Source organism: Ambystoma mexicanum, chromosome 7p (genome assembly GCF_040938575.1).
Source record: "Ambystoma mexicanum isolate Mex_15411 chromosome 7p, UKY_AmexF1_1, whole genome shotgun sequence".
In the NCBI taxonomy this organism is placed as follows: domain Eukaryota; kingdom Metazoa; phylum Chordata; class Amphibia; order Caudata; family Ambystomatidae; genus Ambystoma; species Ambystoma mexicanum.
Genome location: NC_090939.1, coordinates 599007241 through 599028173, shown reverse-complemented (window position 1 = coordinate 599028173; position 20933 = coordinate 599007241). Strand labels below are relative to the sequence as shown.

Sequence of the window (20933 nt, the reverse complement as noted above, 5' to 3'; positions counted from 1 at the left end):
CACTGCATGACCTGGGCTTCTCGCGCAACCTCAAAAAGTCACAGCCGCTCCCTACTCAGACTCTGACATTCCTGGGACTCATTTGGGACACGTGCTCTGAGAGGGTTTTCCTTTCTGAAGACAAGATCTCGGCCATCAAGAGGTTCACCGCCCATTACTCAGCAGAGAGGTGACCGCGGCATGGTGGTACCAACATCTCCTGGGTCTACTAGCGGCGGTTCTGATAGCTGCGCCGCACACGAGACTAAGGATGAGAAGGATTCAGATGCATTTCGCGGCCTCATGGAGTCAAGAGCGGGGCTCGCAATCCGAGACGATCGACGTTCCTCCATCTCTCCACCTGGACCTAACTTGGTGGTCCATGGACGGCAACCTACAGATGGGCAAGCCCTTTCGGCTGCCCTCTCCGCAGGCCACCATCACCACAGACTCCTCGCTCGAGGGCTGGAGAGCCACCCTGGACGATATCTCAGTCGACGGCACCTGGACTTGACAGGAGCAGGAATACCACATCAATTGGTTGGAGCTGAACTCAATCTGGCTAGCGCACAAAGCATTCCTACCACTTCTCAGGGGCAAGGTTGTCCTCATCCAGACAAAATAACTCGACCAGCATGTACTACATCAACAAGCAGGGAAGCCCCAGATCCCCTCCTCTGTGCAGACTGGCGATCAGCAAGTGGGAATGGGCCCTGGAAAACCAAATTTTCCTCTCAGCAGTGCACCTCCCGGGGGAATCCAACCTGGAAGCGGACAGGCTTAGCAGGCTGGGAGCGAACAACTGTGAGTGGCAGCTAAACAACCTCGTTCATCAGGAGGTCTTCAGCAAGTGGGGTCACCCCAAGATGGATCTCTTTGCCACCTGGCACAAAAAGAAGTGTCCCCAGTTCGCATCCTGGCAGGGTCAGGGCCCCGGCTCTCTGTGCGACGCAATTCACCTCCAGTGGACCAGCATGAAAGCCTATGCCTTTCAGTCTACCCCCCTGATCCACAGGGTAATTTGCAAGATCAAGGAGTCTCACCGACTCCTCATCATTCTGATAGCTCCATGGTGGCCGGCCAGGCTATGGTTTTCGGAACTACTCGGCCTCTCTGAGGTGCCCCAATACACCTTCCGACAGGCCCAGAACATCTGGCACAGCAGGGGGGGGCAGAATCATCCACCCAGCGCCAGTGAAACTAGCCCTCACAGCGTGGTACCTGAGCAGGTAACGCTTCGGCACCTTAGCCTTTCACAGGCCAATCTGGAGATCATACAGGGTGCCAGGAGCAAGGCCGCCAGGGCCCATTACAAATGCAAATGGACCAGATTCTGCCACTGGGCAGACTCCAAGGGAATCGACCCCTAGGCCTGCAGTTTGGACGACGTGCTCTCCTTTTCAGCGCACCTCGCTCATTCAGGCGTGCAGGTGGACACCTGCCGCACATACCCTGCAACCATTGGGGCTTACAGGAACTCGGAGGAAGGCATATTTTCCTCCTCCAACCCTATAGTCAAGAAACATCTGACTGGTCTCGCTAGGCTCTACCCGCCCATCAAGAGACCGCACACTGTGTGGGACCTTAACATCGCTTTGGATGCCCTGGCGCACAAACCATTCGAGCCAATGGCGTTGCGGACATTAGGCTTCTCACCTTCAAGACGGCCTTACAAGTCGGTCTTACCTCGGCTCGCAGAGCCAGCGAGATCCAGGCGCTGGTTGCCTCTGAACCATATACCACCTTTCACAAGGACAAGGTAGTCATGCGGATGCACCCGGCAATTATGCCCAAGGTTACATCTGCATTCCACTTGAATGAAGAAATAGTCCTTCCTACGTTCTTTCCCGATCCCAATGATTAAGCACAGAGAGTGCTGCATTGCCTGGATGTTAGGTGTGCCCTAAAATTCTACTAGGACAGAACCAAGGGTTTATGCAAGTCGGACGCCCTGTTTGTCACTTTCGGAGGCTCGAGACCAGGCTATCAGGCCTCTAAGGCCCCCATATCCCGCTGGGTGGTCTCTGCCATCGGGAGCCAATGAGGGCCAGCACAAACCGCTCCCGGCCAACATGCATGCCCACGGAGTCGGGCCAAGGAAACGGCCATCGCATTCCAGCACCATCTCCCTTGGCAAGTCATAAGCAGGGCGTCCACTTAGGCCTCTCCCTCGGCTTTCTGCAAGCATTACTGTTTGGATGCCGGCTCTAGATCTGATGCGGCTTTCAGACAGGCGGTTCTCAGGAACCTATTTGCTTAAGGAGGGTCTCCTCTCCACCCTGGGGCTAGATTCAGTTGTAATCGACCATGCAGTCTGGAGGAAAGGGGACAGGACGTAAGAGTAATTATAAATTACTCACCGTAGTGACTAACATACTCTTAGTCTATAGTCCCCTTTCCTCCATACGTCCCACCAACCTCCCCCCAATAATACTGGTGTCTTTAGGCAATGTTAAATCTATTTTCGACGCGTCAATGGGGACTGAGGTGCGGCGCCGGAGGGCGGAATCAGGGCAGCACATGCTCCCTGGGCTGCACCGCTCTAAATTTAAAAGGGAAGAAGGTTTTTTCTGGTGAAAAAGGTTTCATCTCCCGTCCCTTGGAGGGGACGCCCATACAGTATGGAGGAAACGGCACTATGGACTAAGAGTACATTGGTCACTACGGTGAGTAACTTATAATTTTCTGTGCAATATTTTCCGATGTATCAATGGATCTTGTGGGCTGGCAGGATTCTAATCTTCACTCCATGTTTCTGGCACAGTGTCTTTTCTCTCCCACCATCCTCCATTCCCATCTGCCCCACTATGGCCAGAGTTCTACTCTCACTGTTCCCTTGTTTTGTTATGCTCTCTCCTTGCCCACTCAGTCTTCTGCACCCATCAAGTGCCTCCTCGCGCTCTGTCACTGTAAGTGCATAAAGCAAAGAGGATCAATTTGGTTTGTTTCTTTACTAGTTGAGTCATGCTAAGCGTGTGTTATTTCTATAGCCTAACGTGAATGGGATAAATGTTTGTTAGGTAGAATTTCCATCTTGTGTGATATTCCCCTCACCTGGTGAGTCCCCCGGCACTTTTTGCTCGACTATTGGGTTTTTTCCAACTGTCATGAGTGAGTGGGAATCTTTTTCCTCACTCACCCTTTCTTGTTATGTACTCTGGGCACCCCTTCGTAGGCTTATTTTGATGGAATCTACTTTCCTCCATCTTTTTCTATGGCATCTGTAATTTGCTATTGTAGCACACAGCACCTTATGTGCCGTTCTACTGGAAGCTCCTTGTGCGTCCCTCTAACTCCTTGCGAGAACTACTGTTCCCAAGGACAGGAGGATACTTTTTATTCTACCTACACTTTTCTTGTGAGCTCAGCACACCCCACCTTATGTGGAGTGGTGAGGGGACACTATGTGTCTTTTTCACTTCTCCTGTAACTTTTCAGTTACAGTAACAAATCTGAGTGGCTGATGGCAGTGGATGATTGTTCTACCAATTTTATTAAACTTAAAATGCAGACTGCATTCTCAGCTGCGGTAATGGACACATGGGACACCATTGATCCAAAATGGTTCCTGTTGTCTTTTTTTCACCAACTCATGAAGGTTTGTTCTTTCTTGGTCCTTCTGCTGTGCTAGGTGGGGGGAGAGGTCCTTGTTTGTCTTTGCTGGGATCCCTTTGTGAATCCCGCCCAAAGGTGCCAGTTTTGGCTTTGTCCTCCAGTGTGCCTGCTTAGATCCCATTCTAACTGGGAGGCTGGCTGTCCTGAAAGAACCGTCCCCACCCTAAGTTTGAATGAAAGCATTCATGTTGAATGACTGGGTTTCTGCATTAAAGGTGAGGGTTAGTGTGCAGTGAATCATCCTCCGAATATTGAAGATTGAATCCTCCTGAAACTTTGGACACATTACGGACCTCAGGTTCCACTCCTTGAAGTCCCTTCATCAGAAAGGTGGGCCGAGGAAGCAAGCAGAATCGACTGGGCAGTAACCGTCTACAATGGTGCTTTGAAAAGGGCACCAATTCCACAGAACCTTTGCTGAGAGCCTTTCCACTCGACTGCTGCTGCGAGATCCCTCCATTGTCCCTTCTTCTGTCTGCCTGACCAAGAATCCGGTGTCCGGGTCTGCTGCAGCTGCATCGTGGAAGTATTGTTCTTCATCACCTTCACGTTTAAGGTACTGTGAGACTCTTGGTAGAATTACCTAGAGTTGCTTTGCTGCTCCTTTGTTGCTGGAGTGCTGATTCATGCGTGTGGGAGTTTGTCCATACACATTCGCCCAGGCTTAAAGAATATATTCCTACAGGGAGCCTTCTCCGAAGCCCCTGAACCTTTATCCTGACAAAGTAAGTGTACTTACTTGCTACAAGTCGTCTTCTGGAACTCTTGACTCCTTAAAGCAGCTGCCTTACTTACTTTGCCCCTCAATCCGACTCTGAAACTCTCATACCTAGATAGGGATGCACTGCTAAATCCTAAGGCCTCTGTGAATTTAATGCAAGTCATACCTGCTCTGTATTGGGTTTGATGAATTCATTATTTCCTGATACCAGTGATTCCAAGTATGATTTGCCAAGTGCTTTACTTAACTAGAATTACTTCCAACTATTCTACAAGTGTGTACATATTTATTTTACTTAACAGTACTATCATTTGTTGATTGTTGTTTGATGATTACTTTTGCTAACCTGAAGAAACTCTTTCCCTTACCTGCATTCCAACTTAAGGTTTACCATTCAATTAAGTTACAACTGCAAAGGTCCTACTGTATATATGTATAACAGTTTCTCTTACCTGAATTGAAAAGTGAACTTAACATTGCCTAGTATGTATAATAAATAATAATATTTTTATATAACTACAAGTGTATAAGTGTCTTCTTAACTGTGTGTGTGCGCGCTCCAAGGTCTTTGTACTATAGCCCTTCTCCCTCCTAGACTGAGCCTGGCTGCTCAGCCATAGCTACCAAACCTTTTGGGTAGTTAAGGCCTATCGTAAGAGTTGAAACCCTGTACACTAAAAGTAGAGTCTTCTACAGTCCTTACATATGTGAACTTTAGTAAAACTCCCTAACAGTTTCATATAGCAGTACGTCATTACTTTTTCATATAGCAGCATGCAATTCCTTGTAAGCACAGCAGAATGATTTTCAAGTGGTATCAAATATTAAGTGCATTTTTTAATGCATAGTTTTATGGCCTGTTGTATCTTTCTTTCTAGGTTTTTGCTTGGGGTGACAATGATCATGGGCAACAAGGAAATGGAACCACGACAGTCAACCGAAAACCCACACTTGTACATGGGTTGGAAGGGCAGAAAATCACTCGCGTTGCCTGTGGGTCTTCCCACAGCGTGTCCTGGACAACTCTGGATGTAGCAACACCATCTGTTCATGAACCAGTTTTATTCCAGACTGCCAGGGACCCCCTAGGAGCTTCTTACTTGGGTAAGCATTTGTTTCAGAAAACCGTTTATTAGTTTTCTTGTTTCCACTCCCCTATGCTTCAAAGTAGCGAGCATTCCATGTCCAATCTGTTAGGAGGACTTCACTTAGGCACTGTTTTCCAGGGCCCATGTACATCAACCTCACTTGGTTCACAGGCTTTCCTTCACGTATTCAAGGGTGGCCGAGCAGCGAAGACTGAACTCGGGCAGTGAACAGTGTGGTCACTAAACAATTATGTTTAGTGACCACACTGTAAATGCACAATAAAAGATTGTCTGCACTATATATATATATATATATATATATATATATATATATATATATATATATATATATATATATATAATATATATTTTATTTTTATTTTTTTTTTTAACTCTTTATTTATTCCAGCACTAAACATACAAACAAACCAACAACAAACAAACAAACCTCACACTGTAACTGGCACGTTGTATTGGATTCACACTCTGTCCACTCTCACCTTGGCATCTTGGCTAGGCTCTCTCCTTGCCTGTACATCGGCTATTCGTCCCTGGCCCTCCCATCGAACCCTTTGTGTCATGTCCACAGCGTCCTCCGCCGGCTCACTAGGGCCCGTCGTGACTTGCCCTTCCATATTATTAAATAGATCCAGTATGAGAGAGTTCCATGCAAGTAGCCTGGCCCTGCCCTCTCCCCTCTGCGTTGCTGTAGTCCACACCACTGATGTTTCCGCTATTGTCCATTTTCTCAGGTCCGCCCACCACAGTTCCGCTGATGGCCCTGTACTCGTATTCCAAGCCATCGCTATTCGGCGCTTCGCTAGGATACACATTAGGTCTTTCATTTTCGCTATGTGTGACCGTTGTTTGCCGCCTCTCGGGAACAGCCCCAAGAGGTAGGATTCCGGCGACCATGCTTGCATTTGAATCCCACCTGCCTCTGCCCTCATTTTCACTGTGTCCCAAAAGTTACGTATCACCGGGCAGGACCAGAACATATGTTTCATATCCGCCTGCTCCTCTGCGCACCGTGGACAGCTTCGGGTTTGTTTGTGTCCCATGTGCGACATTCTCTTGGGCGTGAGGTACACCCTATGTATGAGGTAGAGCTGCATTTGCTTAAATCTCGCATTCCTGGAGACTTTAGCGTACTGGAGTGTCCTGTTCCACTCCTCATCCGTGAAGGTCTTGTGGAGTTCCTCTCCCCATCTTGCACTTGTTTGTAGTCCCCTTTCATTATTAACCCGCAGGAGGTGTTCATAGACTCTGGATATCGTGTCTCCTCCCTCCGAATTATCGTACCGCGCATCCAGCGCTTCCTTATCTTCTTCTCCCGGCAACGCCCTCCACCTCTTCTTGATCCTCTGTATCATGCTATTGTACAATAGGAATTGTCCACTATGTATGCCCTGCTCGTCCATCAAGATCTGAAAATCCACCCACTGTCCATCTTTCCATAGGTCTCTGATCTGTGCCACTCCCTTATCTTCCCACTGCTCATGGTAGACCGTCAGGGACATTGTACGACTTTCAACCAGTCCCGCAAGGGGTATCTGTCCCGAGTAGGGGTCACACCCCCTTTGTATCTCCCACGCCCTCTTCCACCGAGTCAAGCGCAGTTGGACCATAGTAGGGAGTGGTTTGACTGAGGCCCTATCCATCCATGGGAGTTGCCTCAGATAGTACTGTTGTATTGCTGGCTGTAAAAGCAGTGTATCTGTGGACGTGTCATCTCCCAACCATTTCACAACTAATTGGAGCTGGCCTGCCAGATAGTAGCGTTCAAAGTCTGGTAGCCTGATCCCTCCCCATTCATAGTCCCTTTGTAGTGTGTCTAACGCTATCCTATTCCTCCCACTGCCCCACAGAAACTCTCTTGCCAGTGTATGTAGCGGTCTAAAAAAGGGCCTTGGGATGTTGTGTGGGATATTAGTGAAGTAGTACATTAGGCGGGGCAGGACCGTCCTCTTCAATAGGGCTGCTCGTCTTATCATCCCCAGTGGGTGTGTTTTCCAAAATGTCATAGCTTTTTCAGTTTTGGCAAGGGCCGCCTGTGTATTGGCCACATGCGTTGCTGTGGTGCTGTGGTATATATCCACTCCTAGATAGCGAAAGGTGATTGGGGTCCATTTAAGTCCCAGTTTCGGTAACTAGTCAGGGGCAGCCACCCTCAAACCTGCCAGGGGGAAGAGCGAGGACTTCTCTTTGTTTATCGTGATTCCCGACAGCCTGGCAAATGCCCCCAGTGCTTCTAACTGGTGTGGCATATTTTCCCTTGGGTTCCCAACATAGAGGAGCATATCATCTGCGTATATCGAAATCGGGTGCATGTTGAATGACTGGTTTTCTGCATTAAAGGTGAGGGTTAGTGTGCAGTGAATCATCCTCCGAATATTGAAGATTGAATCCTCCTGAAACTTTGGACACCTTACGGACCTCAGGTTCCACTCCTTGAAGTCCCTTCATCAGAAAGGTGGGCCGAGGAAGCAAGCTGAATCGACTGGGCAGTAACTGTCTACAATGGTGCTTTGAAAAGGGCACCAATTCCACAGAACCTTTGCTGAGAGCCTTTCCACACGACTGCTGCTGCGAGATCCCTCCATTGTCCATTCTTCTGTCTGCCTGACCAAGAATCCGGTGTCCGGGTCTGCTGCAGCTGCATCCCCATCTCTCTCTATTCCGGTGTTCCTGTACTATGCCCTGAGGAAAACTGCAAATGACACCAAGGCCAGTATATATAGCATCGGGGAAAGTGGGCATCCCTGCTTCGTGCCTCTTCCGATCTTCCACCCCTCTGAGATATGCCTTCCCGTTTTCACTCTTGCTCTGGGTCATTGTAAAGGAGCCAAATCCAGCGAAGGATCCCCTCCCCTATCCCAGGAGCCAATCTCAATTTACTGAATCAAATGCCTTTATCGCATCTAGTGACGCATTCCTCTTGTTCTTGGTTCGTGCTCTCGATCACGTGGTGGAGTCTACGCAGGTTCCACGTCGTATTCCTCCCTGGTACATATCCAGTCTGGTCCGAGTGCACCAGCGTGGATAATGACCCGCTTGAGTCGATTTGCTAGGGCTGCGGTCAGAATTTTGGAGTCCTGGTTGTTTAGGGAGATCGGTCTATAGGAGCTGCACTCGAGAGGCGGCTTCCCTGGTTTCAGTATGGGTATAATGACCGATTCCAACAGAATCTTTGGTAACCTTCCCCTCTCATATGCCACCTGAAGCATCTCTAGCAGCTGTGGGGCCACGGTTTCCTTGTATTTGTTATAGAACTCCCCTGGTAGCCCATCCGGACCCAGTGATTTTCCTGTTGGGAGGTCAGCTATAACAGCGGTCAGCTCCTCAAACGTAAGGGGCGCATCCAGTATCTGCGCTTGCTCTTCCGACAGCCTAGGGAGAGGAATCACCCCAAGAGCATCAGTTGTATCTTCCCCTTTTGCTTCTTGTTTCCTAGAATACAGTTCTGCATAGAACCGCGAGAAAACCTCATTAATCCCATCCTGGGTCCTCACTTCCTCCCCTCGTTCATCCCTGATACTGCTTATTGGGTCACGCCTATTCTCTTGTTTAGTGAGCCAGGCTAGAAGCCTGCCCAGCTTGTCCCCTTCAGTATGTAGCCTCTGCACATACTTCCCGTAATCTAGTTTGCCCAGTTTTTCCCAAATAGAGCCACCCTGCAATCGCAGCGCTATGAGCTCCTCTGGCTCTTCTCCCAACTCCCCTGCACGTGCCTCTGCCTGCTCCATCCCCTTTTCTACCTCCCCCAGTTCAGTCAAAATAGATCTCCTAAGTCCGCCCGCCTTTCCTATCGCCGCTCCTCTGACCACTACTTTGAAGGCTTCCCATACTGTGCCAATGCTATTCACACTCCCCACATTATGATCAAAGTAATTCTCTATTGTCTATCTGATGTGTTCTTGAAAAACCTCATCTGTCAGCGCTTCTGCCCTCAGTCTCCAAGTGGGTATAGAGGCTGCTCTATGTGTGTGAGTCCATGTTGCTACAATCGAGGAGTGGTCAGATAGCGTTCTTGCCTTAATGCGTATCTCTGTGAATTCCCCAAGAGACTCCCTGCCCGTAAATAAGTAGTCTATGCGGGTTTGTGTGCGCCATGTGGCGGGCTATAATGTGTGAAACCTCGGTTGTTTGCATGTACCTCCTCCAGACTTTCAATTCCAGCTGGTCTAGAGTACTCTGGCTGGCGCAGCCGGTTTTGTCTGCTTGCTGTCGGATCTGTCCACCTGTGGGTTTAGCGTGCAGTTGAAATTCCCTGCCCATATGAGTGTCGCTCCTCTGTAGGGAGCCAGCCGGGGTATGATCATCCTGAAGAACTCTGTTGCGTCATGGTTGGGGGCATACGTGTTGATCAAGCACACCACCTTGTTCTATAAAACATTCCATGTACGATTACCATTCTGCCGTCCTTGTCCTTCTCTTGTCTTATTAGCTGGAAGGGGACACCCAGAGCTACCCATTTCAATACTTCTCTGGCATAGGTCGAGTATGTTGAACCATACATTTGTCCTCCCCATTTCTTAGCTATCTTGATTTGCTTCTCCGCTGTTGGGTGCGTTTCTTGCAGCATAGCTATTGTATCTTTGCTTTATTCAGCCAGGCATAGACCTTTAGTCTTTTGACGCAGGCGTTCAGTCCCCTGACATTCCAAGTGGCTATGGCCACCCTGTCATGGCCCATTTAGTTACATTGATTCCTTGCCCTCCCGTTCCCATGGGCCTGTCTGTCTGCTGGTAGACTGTTCCATCGGCTGCTGTTTTCCCTTTTCAGACGGGGCTCTCTCTCCCCCTTCATGCCCTGTCGCACATGGATGGGTTGCCTGTAGGTGTGCCGCTTCATTATTCCCTGGTAGCTTTCATTAAGATATGTGTCAATTTGCCTGCCGTTTACCATTCGTTCCAGCTGCTTGGTGCTTCTTCCTCCACACGTGCCTTCACTCCTCCTAACTAACCACCCACTAACCATACCTCTTAAACGCCCAGCCACCTCCCCCTGATCAGGCTCCGCTGCTTCTCTTGCTTCGCCCACCGAGGTGGGGCCGGCCCGCTGCAGCGTGGTGCCTTAAAACTGGCATCCTAACTAACAAAAGGTCTTGGGGTTGCATGTCCTATCGCCCTCCGTGGCAGTACCATCACTCTTGCTCCTTTGATTGTATTCCACCTGGTTTATGCGTTGCTCTTGGTGTCAGCATCCTCTCTTCCATGGTAGTCTCATTCTCGTTGCCTTCTAGGTAGATTTGCGTCGTTATTGGCATTCCTGGGTCTCCCTTGCGGGATGCCCTGTTGATCCATCCATATTTGGGCCTCTTCTGTGTCTCAAAGAAATGAGACCTGCCCTTCCCGATCACCTTAAGTTTCGCCTGGTATAGCAGCATGTACCGTATACCCGCTGCCCTTAGGCGTTCCTTGGCGGGACCATATTGTGCTTGTTGCCTCTGCACCAGGATTGTGTAGTCTGGGTAAATCGATATCCTAGAGGAGTTCCTGGTGATCGACTCCCCACCACCCTTCTCTGGAGAACGTCAATATTTTCTCTGTCCTTGAAGTTCATGATCCTTGCGAACATTGATATCGGGGGGGAGGGGCTCCAGGTTGGGGCCTTCTGGTCTGCGCCCTGTGTGCCCTCTCCACTGCGAAACCTTGGGATAACACCCCCACTCCAATCTCCTGAAGCAAGAGATTTTCGACGTAGTTCGTAGGATCCTGTCCTTCCTCTCCCTCCGGTAGTCCAACTATTCGCATTGTATTCCTTCTTGCCCTTCCTTCTGCATCCTCCACCCTCTGTTCCAGGACCTTGACTCTCCGGAGCACATCCGACACCTGGTTCTGTGTCGCTGCTACATCCGAGGTGTTTTGCTGCACTTGTTGCTCTGTCGTGCCCACTCGGTCCGCCAAAGTCCTGAGGTCCTGTCGAAGGAGGCCCACGTCCACCATTACTGTGTCCATTTTGTTCTCTGAGGACGCCTTTAGGGCCGCTATGGATGTGTCCAACCTACTCTCCAAGGACGACTTCAGGGCCATTATAGCTTCCAGTACCGGGCCATCATTCTCCTCCTGCTGTTCTGCACTAGTCGTGGCCATTTTTGTCTCTGGTGTTGGTTGGCCCCTGTCTGTTTTCCTAGTGAAGGGTTCAATGCGTGTCTGTTTGCCCTTGTTCCCTCTCACTTTGCCTGGCATTCCTTCTTTGGGTGGGTTGTATGTACTCCTTTCCTGCTGTCTTGTACAATCTCCAGTTGCCCTGGGCAGGTTCCTGCAGAGCACGTTGTATTGCTGCCTGCGGTGTAATTGCGTTCTTGGCTCAGTTTCGTCCCACCAGCATCCGATATCTCCTTTGTACCTGGGGGACAACAGTGGAATTGAGGAATGCCAGGCGTGTGGAGCTCAAGGGCTAATGTGTTAAACACACTGGTCTGGTACTAGTGCCAACCGCTGCTGCAATGTGGAACTAGTCGGCTCCTCAAACCTGCCAACATAAGGTACAGAATGAAAACAAAGGTTCCACTAATATGATGCGCTGCTTGTGTAGAAATTTGAGACAACACCTATTAGTTGGACAAAATTGCTGCAATGAATCAGATAGCTGAAGCCAATGGAGAGTTTGAATAAAGTTTTGTATTCTGTCTTATGACAAATAATTCAAACTAGTCTGCCGACACATGTTTCGACCTGTACCTAGGTCTTTCTCAAGGCAAGATGAACGATTAGTGTTAACGTCTGACACTTGAAAAAAAATTCAATTTGGATGCTATATGCAATGTGGGCACATTAGCCACAAAACTTCCTGGAGATTAATCCTATTCCGGTTACATCATAGCATGGGAATATATGTGGTACCAATTGGTAAATGGCGTATATCACTGATGTGATGAACGGTCTGAATACCAATGTCGCGTCCACCGCTAGATCGGTCTTGGTTAGTTGAGCGCGCAAATTCTGTTAGGGATATTAAGTTGTTGAAGTTATATACACTTTGTACCTGGGCCTGCTATTTCTCCGTATCGTTCAACGAGTGGGTTGCGTCCTCCCACGTCAATTATCCGGTGCCGATCCTATTTGCTCAGGCGGTACTGGTCTTGTCCGGTGTGCTACGTTAATCCTGGTCCTGTTCGGGCGGTATCCGTTAGGAGTCCCGCCGACCTTCCTTTTCCGCTGATTTATGCCCCTCTTCTCTGATTAGCTGGTGGGGGGCGGTCTCGCCTTCTGACCTGCCGCCACAATCTTGCTGAACACCACAGAGTGGCCGGTATTTGTCTCTGCTTATGCCCGGAGTCCCACGGACTATTGGCCTGTCTTCCGCTCCCGCCTTCCCGTGCGGCGAGTGGGTGTGCGCACTGGCGTGTCACCTTTGTTCGTTTTGGAGTCAAGACGACTCCTTCCTCGCCTTTGGTTGTTTTGGACTTGAGCAGTCCTCAGTGTCTGTGGGCTGTAATAGCCTCTGGGTCTCCTGCGCCCTATTGTGATCAGTACTGACTTTGCACCCTTTTTTTGGGGGGGGGGGTTCCAGAGACCTGCGATTCTGGTGCCAGTTCAGTGACAATGTTTATATACTCTGCTGTATGGTCTACTACCCTTATCTGGGAGCATGTTGCCCCAGGTCTCTCCACCAGGCTGGTTAGTTGGTCTCGGCTTATAGTTGGTCCTTGGTGCCACTTACTTGGCTCGTTACCGGTGTCTCCCCGTGCTGTGTCTCGATTTTCTACACGGTGCGGGCGACCACCTCCTGGGCTCTGCTAACTGGGACCTCTTATCTTGGCCAGATTCCCAGTGAATTGTTTGTTTTAATTGTGTCTCTTGCCAGTTCTTGTGTGTGCCTTACGGCTACCAGGTCCACTGTATGCCGTCTTGCGCTCACCCACTCATACGATGAGCGGTACACTACGATGGGTGCGCCGCCTTGCCTCTTATGGTGTGCTGGTGCTTGTTTCTGCTTGCTCTCAGTGGTGCCTTCCTGGATTGACTCTTTACGGGATGGTTCCTGGTTGGTCCCGTGTGGCGAACGGTGCCTATGTCCTTGATGCAAGTGTGTAATCTTGCTTACATATGCAGCCTTTTGTGCGTTTTAAAATCTGCTTCTCTTCCGCTTGCCTTACGGTGCTGGGAGGTCACTGAACCGCCGTCTGCGGCCAATGTTTCTTCTGTGCAGTTCCAGCCTATTTCCCCCCGCGTCGGCTTCCCCGTCTTGTCCTTTCATGGTCACTGACTTTTAGGTAGACCGGCGTCTACAACGGAGGTGCTTCCCCTTATCCGCTCTTCAGCTTTCACAAGGCTTCGAAGCTGCTGCTTGTCAGAAAACAGCAGTCTTGTTACTCTGACTTTGTGATGCCTGGCTTCTGCCGGTGTCCCCTTGCGCGCATGGTGCAGTCACTGGTGTTTTATGTGGTCGCGTGTAGTATGTATCTACTCCGGTCTGCCCTCGTACTATTATCCGATCCGTTTTCGTCATGTTCATGTGCAGCAGTCTCAGATTCTTCGTTGTGCCCGGCTGCGCTGCAGTCAGCTGGATATGCGTTATTTTTTAGCCCGTCGGTTCACTTCGTTCCTCCGCCGGGTGCTACAATGTAACAGCCAATCAGTTGCACTCCTACTCTTCTGGCAGCCTCACACACAACAGTTACCAGTGTGTCATGTAAGCGCTCCTCCCTTCGACTTTCCTCCAGTGCACTGGGCCTGCTGTGCGTGCCCAGCGGGGCTCTTGTTCATTCCGTTTGGGCTTCTGCAATGAGCCTTTGTTCTGTTATCAAGTGGGCGCCATTTTGATTCTCTCCTCCGCGAGATCTCATAAACCTCTCCATTTATTTATTCATTCTTACAAGCACTTTCCGTGTCAGGCTCTGTACCGCTGCATGCCCACACCCTTCGGACAGCTGTAGCTTCAGGTCCACTTTTTACTGCAGATTGAAAATGCCTATATTTCACTGTATCTTCGTCGGATCAAAGGAGCACTTGGAAAGTGCATTTCAGCCCGCAGCCATGTAGCCACGCCCCACCCACAATATATTGTTAGACAAATATCCTTATATAGATAAGCAAGGAAAAATACAACTTTAACAGGTAAGTACAACTTCGTATGATCTGAGTATAGTAACAACAATCTTTTCCCTAGTATTCAGAGAACTTTTAAAACGTAAAGCTTTTTCTCCCTTTATGATAAAAGTTGCATTGACAGATTTGTGGGCTGCAAAGCCAATGACAAGGTTTAAACCTAGGTTACAGAGAAAATGTGGGGTGGGGGAGTTGAGAGCAAATTGTACAGAAAATGTAAAAGTCCAAATGTTGGCAATGAAGTGAAGAATTATCTCAGTTTTGTTTCATGGCACTCATCCTCTTGCTTTCATTATCTTGCTTTCTCTGTGCTACTGAGAGCCTGCAAGATAAGCAAAACATATTTGAATGAGTGGGGAGGAGATGTATCTCCAAAGAAAATGCAATTTACTTTAGGGAAAAAAAGCATTGAGCCATTGCGGTTTGCAGCAGAACACATAGAATACCACATTCTAACTAACTCCTTCCTCCCACAGATTCCTCATCTTTTATTGCGTTCTCCCAGTGCAGTGGCTCTTGGAAAACCCCTCAGCCTGTTAGGAAACGCTGCGCTGCCTTGGCTCTGCACGACGCCTCTACACACCTCAGGGAATAGAGACACTTCCCTGAGGATTTTTACAGGGTGACTTGGTGGACCTTGCAGCAGACTTCCAGGAGGCGAGTGGCCCGGAAACCTCACCAGAGGTAGACATGATCCCTGCTGCCCCCCCCAGGCAAGCCACAGGCCACTTTTCAGCACCTGATGGCAAAAGTGGTGGACACCTTAGGGTTGTCTACTCCTTCACGTCCAAAGGTGCCGTGTGATCTGACTGACATCCTGAATGATGGTCATAAAAAGGATACTTTATTGCCTTTCAATTAAGCAGTTGATGGGCCAGTGATAGAACTGTGGGCCAAACCAGCTTCCGGTCTCTTGGTGTACGGCGACCTAGCCAAGAAGTACAGGCTGGCTCATTCTACCCAATTTTTCTTTCTGTCAATGCTTCTCCTGAAAGTTTGGTGGTACAGGCCGTTATTGCATGCATTAAAACAACCTTTTTTTCTATCAATGCCCCAACAGAGAGAGCAAGAGATTGGATGCACAGGGCATGAAAGTGTTTGGCTCTTCGAGCATTAGTCTGTTAAGTTTCAATGCCTCATGCGCTTGGGCCAAGTTTTCTTTAGGCCTGTTGTCCATTACGGCCAAGGCATCTGAGCATGTTCCCGAAGGGTAAATGCGCTAAGGCTTTGAGGCCCTCATCAAGGACACCTCCCAACAGATTTTGCTGTCTTGCCCGGACATTGCAGACTGTCACAAGGTCAATGGCTACCAGCACTGTCTTGCAAAAGTTTTCTTGGCTTAGGACAGGGTTTGCTACTTGCATCCAAGAGAAACATCTGGACATGCCCTTTAATGGCATGAACTTGTTTGGCACCAAGGCTGACAAGTCACTCCAGAAATTCCAAGCCTCTAAGGCTACCCCTAAGTCACTGTGGCTTGCAGTATAGCAACAGCAACTATTAAGTCTGGCGGGCAGGGGGCGGGGTTTGCGCCCCTTCGCCACTTATGCCCATAGAGGTAGAGGCCAAGCACCATTGGGCAGGCAAGAGTAGCATCATCCCTAGAGAGGTAGGGACCATGGTGCGTTTATAGGAGGTGCTACCACCTCCACTGTGCCCTACGTAACTCCTGGTGCGAAGGCTCTCTGAAGTGGACTTTTGCCATCTGTCTTCTTTGGGAGGCAGAATATCCCTGTTTGGTGAGAAATTGAGAAATACCACCTTGGACGCTGGTGCTTTAAGGCCGTCCAACGGGGATACTGCCTCCCTTTTGCCTCTAACTCTCTAGGGCACCCCTACCCCCCATGCCTCCAACCCTTGCTTACGGAACCTCTCCTACTGGAGGAGATCAATTTGCTTCTGACAAAAGGGGCCATAGAGATGGGACCTGCTTGGAATGAGGCAGGGTTTGGAACTCAACATAACTTTCTGGTGCTTAACAACAGAAGTCTGAGATCCATCCCCGAACTGCGGCTTCTGAAATTGGCACAGATCTTCCAGGCTCTGGACGTGAACGATTGCCTATTCTTCCAGGATCTCCAGGACGCCTACTTCCATTTGTCTCTCCATAAGAAGCACAGGAAGTACCTGAGATTCAATGTGGCAAACTGTCAGTTCCAGGTCAAAACCCTCCCTTTCGGTGATTCTTCTGCACCCAGGGTTTTCACCAAGCTGCTTGCAATAGTGGTGGCTCACCTCAGAAGGGAACGCATTCATGTAATTACTTACCAGAACGATTGGCTCGTCCGAACCCGCTCACCATATCTAGCATCTGCACACTTGTATCAGACGTGCAGTCTATTGCACAGCTTGGGCTTCTCTCTGAACTTTAAAAAGTCTGAGGTTTCACCATCCCAATCTCTATGATTTATTGGGGCAGTCTTGGACACTTGCCTGGGTCAGAGTTTCCCACCCCAATACACACTTGCAAACATCTTCAAGATGGTTCAGGTTTCCAACCTTGGGCAATAATTCCACCCTTGGCTTTTCTGTGCTTGCTGGCATCATGCAGCTTGGTTGTGCCGGAGCCCCGCCTGCGTATGAAGTTGCTACAGTGGCTTCTGAGCGAACAGTTGTCGCCGTTTCAGGGACGAAGGGCATGGAAGTTGGACCAAAGCTTCCCTTTGGTACTGGTGTTCCTATTTCCGCTGTGCTGTAAACCGACCATGCAATTCTTGACCAGGCGGTCTGCTATTTTGTTTATGTTGGAGTTCCTCCATACCGGGCCTAGGTGTTTACAAATGCCTTTTGCACTTATGTGGCCTGGGCCATGGGCACTATAGCTTGTACATATGCATTAGGTAACATCTATCTCTGTTTGTCATGATCAACCCAACAACCTTCCTCATCTAGGCGGGCTGGTCCCAATCCCCACTATTTGACTTCTTCGACTGTGGCCTCGGCCTGAATTTCTTTTACACTACTAATGCCCTCTTCCACCATGCCAGTCTCGACCCATCTAGCAGGACCCAATGCGTACATTCCAGACTGTATGTCTGTGGCGGTTTGTTTGGCAATTTGGTCTGCGAAAGCATTGCCTTTCCCAATACTGTCAGTGATTTTCTGGTGGGCTGCACATTTCATTATTGGTAGCTGTTCAGGTAATGCTAGTGCTGATAAAAGCTGCACTATCAAGGGACCATGCTGAATCTTGGTGCCATGGGATGTTAGAAATCCCTTTCGACCCATATTTTCCCAACATTATGAGCTACAACAAAGGTGTATTGGCTATCCGTATAAATATTTACTTTCAACCCTTGAGAATACCTCAAGCTTGAGTCACGGCAAATATTTCTGATGCTTGGGCGGAGTTGTAAGTAATCACCCTTGTTTCTACCGCTGTATCTAGTGTGGTGTTTGCATAGACGGCAGTAGAAGTGACATCCTGAAGTTTAAAGCAAGAACCATTACAAAATATTTCTTCATCTGGGGATGGAAGAGGTGTGTCAGTCTCCCTTTTGTTTCATTTTCGTTGATAAAGATACAATCATGATTGGTATCAGGAATGCTACTCTCCTAGGGGAGTTAACAGTTCAACTGGGTTTTAATGTGTTACATTGTTTAATTTTGATGTGAGGTGCAAACAAAATGAGCTTGTATCTAGCGAGCAGATAAGATGCTGGGATTGCATTCTGGTCAATAGTACATCTACTGAGTTGAGGCACCATGAAGGGTAAGGAATGACCCAAAACCATGCCTTTGCCCTGTTTTCCTGATGCAGCAGCCACAGCTTTAAACATTTAGGTAAAGCGCATGCAACAGGGCCTGTTCTTTCCCCCATGTTCCTGCGTTAAAACAGCCAAAGCACAATCATCTCTTTCATGGACAAATAACAAAAACTCCTTAGTGTAATGTGGTTTGCCCAATACTGGCGCGGAACACACAGCCGTTTTGAGCATATCAAAAGCACCCTGACACGCTGCATCCCAAGGTAGAGCTAGAGCTAAATCTTTTTTCATTAGTGCTAACAATGGCTTAATATAAAAGGGAAACATTCGGAATCCATTGCCTGCAATAGGAAGTCATCCCAATAAAAGTTCTAACCTCAGTTTGTGTGATTGGAACCGCCGTGTCAGAGATAGCCTGTATTCTTTCTGGTGCAAGACGCCTACCCTCCTTCAACAGGAGGTATCCTAAGTAGGCAACCTCCTGTTGACAATATTGGATATCTTCAAAGAAGCCTTATGACTGTTGTTGGCCAAGTGTGTTAACAACAACACAGTGCCCTCGTTGCAAGCTTCCTCAGAATCTGTGGCAATAAGTAGGTCGTCAATGTACTGTATCAATGTGCAAGATGAGGTTAATTCTAAAGTATCCACTTGTTGAGGGCTCTACTATAAATGTATTCTTTAATTTATTTCTTGTAATGCGCCACATGCTTGGGCTTTCAGTGTATTCTTGGGGTATTCTAGTGAATGTAAATAACAACCCTGCCAGAATAAAGTGAACAAGTACCTACTGTCAGCATGTATCGGTATGCTGAAGAATGCCTGCTTTAAATCTACCACTGAAAAATGGGTGGCCTGGACAGGAATCCTAGTCAAAATGATGTCAGGCCCAATGGGAAATTGGAGACAAACAGTTTTATTGATGGCCAGTAAATCACTTTCAAAACGGTAAGGCAGTGCGTTGCCACCCTTCTTGTATATAGGAAGTATGGGACTGTTACAAGTGCTACCTGTAATCCGTTCAATGACACCTAGATGTGCAAGATCTGAAATGATCATTTTCAGTGCGGCTTCTCCATCCACGAAACCTTGTATTGTGGTATGCGTGGTAATGTGACATTTTGCTTTAACTGGATGCGTACTGGTTCTATATTGAGCATTTCCACGTCATTATCACTAAGGGCCCATAAATGAGTCGGTACGCTTCGCAATTCACTGGGTAGTGGGAGTGCTAACAGAGATGTATACGTGTGCTGCTGTGAAATAGTCAAATATACACCATCGGGTGAGCAGTAAATAACAGCATATAGTCGAATTGACTTGAAATGGCTCCAGGTCATTGAGGGGAAATTCTGGCGGAGGATGGTAGGCCTCCCAGCCTGCATTCCGATGGCCCTTAGAAGGCTTGAACTAGGACTGATCTCCCTTAAGGCACTTTTTATGAAAAAGAGAGCTGGGTTATATCTAAAAATGACATGTGGAGTGGATAATGCATTACTTATGGCAGTCCACCAAGAATTGGGTAAAAAAAGTACCACCTGCCTATTGAATAGACCTATGGAATCTTTTTTGAAATCGATAGGCTGGAACCAACGAGCAGGATACTACTCCGAGACAAAGCTGAATGCCTTAGGGAGAAGGGCAGACCTTTGGGACTGGCTGGAGAATTTCGTTCACCTCCATAGGCTAAAAAAGTATCAATTTATACAGTTCAGGCTTTATACATTTAAGAGCCTGCAGAAATACCTGAACTTATGTCCTTGTAAGAGACTAAGAAGATTTATTCAACCTCTAAGGTTGGAACAGCTCCCCACCAAATCTAACACAGGGATGATAGACAAAGTCCCATTGGAACAACGGTATTGCTGTCTTTGTAATATCCAGGAAATCCCTGAGACGGCTAAACAAGTGCTGACTGAATGCCACACGTTGGCAAATATGTACATAATAAGGACAAGATTGGGGAGAGTCCCTTTTGGATACATTGTACTAATACTGAGAACATGTGTTTGTTAATTGCCCTCTATAACATCTGGCTGAAGGTAGAAACAAAGCTGGGTATATCACTGTAAAGTTTGGGGGCATCTATAGCCGATGTATAGGCCAGTAAGAAACTTCTGAAGTTAAACCGGTATTATTTATAAAAAATCTTGCAGGGTGTGTAGACTCTAATACTGCAAAGTGTTAAGTTGATAATATGCAAAGTCGAGAGCTACATTGTGGATTGAAAATGAAGTGATTAAGTTTTATTCTGAACTTAAACGATGGTGATATTGTGATTGTTATACTACCATGTTTTTGGTCTACATTGCTTGTTGTGTGTTTGTTTTTTGTGCTTATTATCCTTTGTAAATTTTGCATTTTATATTTTTATATTCTCTTACTTTTTTTGTATATTTTTATATTCTCTTTTTTTATATATGTTATCATGTGTAAAGTTTATTATGTAAACTAAACCACATTAAAGAATTTAAATAACCGCATATAATTTCTTCAGTAAATTCAAACCTAACAAGTTTTCACCACAGCTAGTTGTCAATAGAAAATGACATGCATCAGTAAATGGTCCCAGAGAAATAGGTACCGGTTTGGAGACAAGATTTATTACAGGTCTGCCATCGAACCCTACAGATAAATTTTGTTGCCCTGACAGAGGAATATCTGGAACCGATAGGTGATCAGTGGAGCACTTCTGTGCACCAGTATCTATTACAAATGTGTGTGGCCTATCCCCAACTTTCATTGTCATGTAGGGTCATTTATGATT

General features: G+C 47.9%; 1 protein-coding gene across 4 annotated transcripts in view; it reads left to right on the top strand.

Annotated features, from left to right (window-relative positions):
• The window catches only part of HERC2 (HECT and RLD domain containing E3 ubiquitin protein ligase 2), a 2956340-nt gene that overhangs the window by 1970842 nt on the left and 964565 nt on the right, over positions 1-20933 (top strand). For all 4 annotated transcript variants that reach the window (XM_069636605.1, XM_069636607.1, XM_069636603.1 and 1 more), the window contains exon 65: positions 5194-5419. In XM_069636605.1, the coding sequence (XP_069492706.1) occupies positions 5194-5419 (226 nt within the window). The remainder of the gene's footprint in view (positions 1-5193; positions 5420-20933) is intronic.